The sequence below is a fragment of the Cicer arietinum genome, chromosome 5, assembly GCF_000331145.2.
Source record: "Cicer arietinum cultivar CDC Frontier isolate Library 1 chromosome 5, Cicar.CDCFrontier_v2.0, whole genome shotgun sequence".
In the NCBI taxonomy this organism is placed as follows: Eukaryota; Viridiplantae; Streptophyta; class Magnoliopsida; order Fabales; family Fabaceae; genus Cicer; species Cicer arietinum.
Window position 1 is genome coordinate 70,662,520 of NC_021164.2, and position 6,000 is coordinate 70,668,519.

Consider the following 6,000-nt stretch of genomic DNA (forward strand, 5'->3'; position numbering starts at 1 on the left):
ACAAAACACAATATTTATCTATCAAAAATTTAAAATTATATAATCATCTGTTTGAACATATATATGTTATTACAAATTCAACTACATCTGGAACTCCACTAAGAACTAAACATCTCATAACGCGAAAAAGTACTCTGTTAAGAACAATCATTGCATTCTCTACATGCACCTATGCACATCAGGCCTTAATAAACCATTTTCTTAAATGCTCAAATAAGTATCGATAATAAATATGGTTATTATGAATATACGATCAATAGTTGAGAATTTATGAAGTTGGGTTGAATTCATGATTATCATCACTTGAGAATTGGCCAAAAATGTCAGGACAAGAATTCCAATTCCCCTTTTCTCTAGTCTCCCAATATCCACCAACATAACGGTAACTATTACTGTCTTTTTCCTTTGCAAACCACCTCGGTTTCCAACCTTTCTCTTGCATATTTCGTGCCTGAAATTTTTTGTATGACACTTTTATTAACGAACATATTAACCACTATCATGCATTTCATTAATACCACCACTCTTTAGATAATTGAATTGTAATTTAGTTAAATATGTCAACTTTGACTAAATTATAATTTAATTGTCTATAAACTAAATACAATTTTTATTGACTAAATTATAATTCAATATTTTTTTTTTTTTAAAGAATGGTAAAGTATAATCTAATGAATTTTCAAATGGAACAACTGTCTACCTGCCGTTGTCTTTGTTCCAACCGTAATTTCTCAGAATTGGCCATTTCATATTCCCCATTCTCTAAACATCTTTGATCAGGCCTTAGCCTTGAATCTGTTGGTGGTAACTTCTCCTGTTTGTACTTCAAATGTTAGTACTAAACACATACGAAGCTTTCATAGAAAATGTTTTTTGATATGGAGAGCTTTCATAAAAATGTGCATGACTATTGGGTGTGATTTAATTAGTTGAACGAAACTAAATGAAGATAAATGAACATGTACTTACATAAAAAAAATGATTTAAAAAAAATTATCTTGTAGAGTAATGTGTTCACTCTTTTCATACTCACATTTATAACAAAAATTGTGTACAAATGTTATTATTGAAAAAAACATACTATATTAAAGTCACTCAATGTATGAGTTTATTTAAAGTGTGTGAGTCAAACCATTAAACTACTAGACTAAAAAAAAAAAAAAAATAAAGTGATTGAATATTCAAATAATTACCTTAAGACCAGTTGTAATTTCATTAAGTGTAATAGCAAACTCTGTAAGATTATATCTAGTTTGTTGCTCTGGTATTTGGTTTCGCTTCCATAACATATGTGATTTAAATGATGCATTGGACCCTTTTCCTTTCCCAGAATGTGCTCCAATTACATAATGCAAGCTCTCATCCCACTTCCCAAATAGAGTAGCCACTGTTTTTCCGTTCTTATCAACCACTATGCCGTGAACCTACAACAAAACTTAAATTGCAGATCACAAGTTACATACTAGTAGTATGTTTATGAACTATACATAATAGAATAAATCATATGAAATAATTCTTATTAATGTCCTTAATTATATATCTATCAAAGAAAGATATTAATGTCCTTTTTTCAATGAAGTAATATTATTAATAAGATATAGAAAAGGGTACCTGATGAGGATTTTTATCAATGATTGATTGCTCCTTGAATTTGATCTTACATGAATACTCACGATTCCCCTCTACCTTCATTGTACCATAATGGTCACAGTAGAGTTTTCCTAAAATTAGGTTGTAAATGGATGTTGTTACCTGATGATAGAATATATATTAGCTAATTATATAAAATTTTGGAGGAGATTGTTGAAATTTAAATACTTGGAATATATGAAGCAAAACTATACCTTGCTCCAATAGAAGACTTCTCCATCATCAAATTCCACAGTCAATAAACCAATAGGATCAAGCTGAATTGAACGCCCCCAAAATTTACTTTTTAAAATGCTATCACCCCAAAATTTCCACCCACGACCCTCACAATGACATGCTACAACCATAGGGTGATGACTGACCTATATCAGGATGAATAGTGTAAGTATGATCACTTCAACCACCAAAGAAATATGCCAAATATATAATGAATGAAGGGGAACTCTATATTCCATCATGGATTAATCTATAAAAATCACTTAAATTTTTAACAAGATCGATGATACTTCTTAGAGCATTCCTCTTTTATTTTATGGACGAGACAATAGTTTGATCAATGTTGTCGTCTCAAATATAAAGATAGAGAAAACTATTAACTTATATTTCTAAAAAATAATATTGATCGTGGCTAGTGTTTCACTTTTAAACATTGATCCACGATGTATCTACTCTACCTTCTAATTTAGTTATAATCAAAGCTTAAACATATGTTTGTAGTTATTATAAATTTATGATTTTTTAAAGTTTAGTCTCAATAATAAGTTTATACATTTTTAGTCATCACTTTTAATAAAAATAAGGTTTTTTAGTTCATTTATAGAGAATAAATAAAAGAGTTTAACATCATACATTAACAGTATAAAATATTTTAGAGTGTTAACACATTACAACCACTCATGTCTATTATTCTAAAATGATTACTACCATGTTAAACATTTTTACTCAACATTCAATAAAAATGTCACTTAAGTAAATTTATAAGGGGAGTACATATAAATTTTTTAGGTACCACTTATACATTTACTTATGAATTAATTTTTATTGGATGATAACCCACAATTTTTCAAAGCCAACCTTGGTTTCACCTAAATAAAATTTAGTGCCCTCTTTAAAATTGATGGTGACAAAAATGGATAAATTCTTTTATTGAGACTAAATTCAAAGAACAAATATTATTAATTAGAGACTAGAAAAACATATTTAACCTTATATAATAATCAACAATTTCTATTTCTTATTATCATAGTTAATTAAAAATAAAATGAATCGGGGTTATGCAAATGTAAATAGCATTTCCTCAATCTTCAGACAGGAAAAGGAAAAAAATGGTTAGGAACTATTCTCTAATTTATAGAGGAAATTAAAGTGCCCATTCATGTAAGGAAAAAAATATTCTTAATTTTCATAATGTTAGTTAGTGACATACTCTTAGAACACCAGACAAAAGTATTGATGACTCATCTCATTTTATTTTTCAAGGAATAGATGTTGCCTAATTTGATTGTAAAAAAGTGCAAATGCATTTTTCATCAACATGTTAGTATAAGGTTATACCTTCTCAGAGATAAAGCGTATGCCTTTATCTGGATAATCTGCCTCATATGTTTCACCCAATAATGGATTAAATGGTTTGCAACTTCTACCACTAGTATTAGCATACCCTGAAACTGCAAATGCAGCCACATATAGTACCCTCATTAGACTGTCCTGTCCATAAATAAATACCACAAATGTGAGTGTACACATTAGGCTGCCCTGCCTATTAAATAGTTTAAAAAAAATTAGTGAGAAATAACAATTTGTTCAAATTTTACTATGCAATAACGTTATTTATAATTTCGTTTTAGCCGTAATTTGATAACGGTTTGTACTAAATAATATATCACAATTCAAAATCTGTTATGTTAAAACACTATAACACCAGTATAGCTGCTATTTAAGACTGACGTTAATTAATGTTATACAAATAATATAAACTAACCGCTTTACTGGCTTGATCTAAGAGGTGAGAGTACTCCAAATCTTCAAAACATTTCTGTAATGAGGAGATGGGCTCATTAAAATAAACCGGAAGACAAACTTTTGTAAGATCTTTTCCGATGTTGTCTTTTATCATTGACCATAGACTAACTCCAGTTTCTTTCTCAATTGGATCAGGCAATTTTTTTCTTCTATTGATATGAGGATAGTTAAGTCCAATTGGTGAATTTGAATCACATTTTCTTGTTGGACTGGACGATGTGTCCTCACATTCAGAATCATGGTTGGATCTCAAATAATCAGATGAGCCATTACTTCTCATTGAACTTGTTGAGAGAATTTCGTATGTATCAAAGAATGCATCGTGCTCATCTTCAAAATTATCATTCCTATCATGCTCATCTGAATATTCACTTCCACTTCCATCTGTCATGTGTTCAAAATTCAAATATTCTAGAATAAGAGTTTTTATTGGCGAGCAACCATATTGTAATTAATGAAAAAGTAAAGTGAGCATCTACACAATGATGAACTAGTTAAACAACAAAAATGCATATTATTGTGATATTAAGGGTAAAACGAATGTACATACCACTATACTTTTCATGTGTTGATAGATAAGGATCCCCTTCATCCTTAGACTGTCTCTGGTCTTCAACAAGCGTGTTCTCCAAGTCAACCTTCTCTGTCTAGAACAACCAAATTTAACAAATTAACACCAATCACTAAACTTACAAAAATATAAACAAACTATATAACATGAATGAAATTGAATAAAAACTTAACGACCTCTAAATTACGAAGTGTGTCCACGAGTAGCACTTGTTTCTGCTTGAGAGCTACAATGTAAGTGTGCAATTGAAATAGTTCAGCTCTGATGATATCCTCACATTCACGAATAGCAACCTCATTCAGACCTTCTTGTAAAAGTCTCTGCCTCAACTTGTCAGTGGAAGTTATCACTGAAAGTGAGGGAGACATGATTTCAGTAGTGGAGGGTAATCGTGGATACATATCCTTAACTGCTTTCATTGCATCCATCCACTTTGTTCTGTCCTCTTTACTCTCTGCTCTTAAATGTATCCTCTTCTTTGTTCCTGTGCATATACCAAACCTCCTCTCATCTGATTTGTTCTCACGCACCGAACACACCTACCCCATTCATGCAATTCAATCCAATCATTAATATCCATAGTTAGTGAAAAGTATTTGTAGAACTCATTTATAATTACAAAATCAAAACACATTAGTGTTTATACTCTCTTTAGAATTTCAATAGATAGGGACTTTTCACTAAAAAAATTGAAATAAGTATAGAAATTAGAGAATTTAACTTGTATACGTTAACCGTGTTACAGAGACATTCAATAGAAAAGAAAAACAATAGATATAATAATTAATCGTTTGATCACCATGAGGTGGATTTCACCGACAGGTTTGCGGTGGCGGGAAGGACAATGACGGTTGGTAGCGATACGGCGGAGGGATTCATCACCAATAACTTTGGATCTTGTTTCAAGTTCACGATTAAGAATGAGTTTATCAGGACCGTGAATTTTGTAATAAGAGAGAACACCGTCATGGAGGCTGAACCAACGAGGACGCCACCCTCTGCCGTAATTAACCCATTTATATAATATACCGGAGATTCCGTTACCGACGAGGTCATTAAGCATGACCTCACGTGTGGTATTTTGACGAGCCAACCTGGCAGAGGCGGATCGTTGAACCGCGCGGTTTGATGAGGAGGTTCGACCGGGTCGGTTGCAGGTTGAGAGAGAGCGCAAGACGGGGGTGATGTGGTTCGTTGATGAACCGGCCGGTTCGTCGTCGTTTAGAGCGGTGCGAGAGGATTGCATGGTGCGAATATGAATGGGGTAATGTGATGTGATGTGATGTGATGAGAATTGGCATAAACTAGTATTTGCTCTGTTTGTGTTTTGTGTTTTGTGACTGGGGGAGCGTTCTTAGCGGCCAAACCATGCAAGCGTGGCTCGTAGTGAAAATCGCTCTATTTCATTTCATTAAGATCGACCAATCTTCTTATTTTAGCTTTACTATTTTGAATGCTTCAAACACTCTATATAGTCTGCAGTATACATGCATTACTTCTTTTATCATTTTTTAATGCTTTTATTTTATACACCCAACACTTTCATAAATAAATTAAACTATACTCGCCTCTCTATATTATCTTTCTCTTTCTAATTTGGTCTCCCACCTATAGAAATATAGAGTCCGTTTGTCATAGTGTTCCATATCTCTTAATTGTCTTCTATTTTCACAATGTCATATCTCTTTATTAAAAACATTTTTTACAATCTTGATATAATAAGTAAATAAAACTATATTTATCTACTATTTACTTGT

General features: G+C 31.8%; 1 protein-coding gene across 1 annotated transcript; it reads right to left on the bottom strand.

Annotated features, from left to right (window-relative positions):
- Positions 1-13: 13 nt before the first annotated feature.
- On the bottom strand, positions 14-5,690 carry LOC101508571 (oxysterol-binding protein-related protein 1C-like). Its single transcript, XM_004502952.4, has 10 exons — positions 5,043-5,690; positions 4,420-4,782; positions 4,223-4,319; positions 3,632-4,056; positions 3,205-3,357; positions 1,845-2,012; positions 1,612-1,752; positions 1,194-1,424; positions 701-814; positions 14-451 (listed from the first exon to the last, which is right to left on the bottom strand). Exons 1-10 carry the CDS (start codon positions 5,487-5,489, stop codon positions 269-271), a joined length of 2,322 nt encoding a protein of 773 aa, XP_004503009.1. The 5' UTR covers positions 5,490-5,690; the 3' UTR covers positions 14-268.
- Positions 5,691-6,000: the final 310 nt, after the last annotated feature.

What these genes read in the sequence shown, in the direction of transcription:
- LOC101508571 (XM_004502952.4), bottom strand. Translation starts at nt 5,489, where the DNA reads ATGCAATCCTCTCGCACCGCTCTAAACGACGACGAACCGGCCGGTTCA. An exon ending in ACACACTTCGTAATTTAGAG is followed by an intron (nt 4,320 to 4,419) that starts GTCGTTAAGTTT and finishes TGGTTGTTCTAG; the next exon opens with ACAGAGAAGGTTGACTTGGA. An exon ending in TTGATAAAAATCCTCATCAG is followed by an intron (nt 1,425 to 1,611) that starts GTACCCTTTTCT and finishes GTTTTGTTGTAG; the next exon opens with GTTCACGGCATAGTGGTTGA.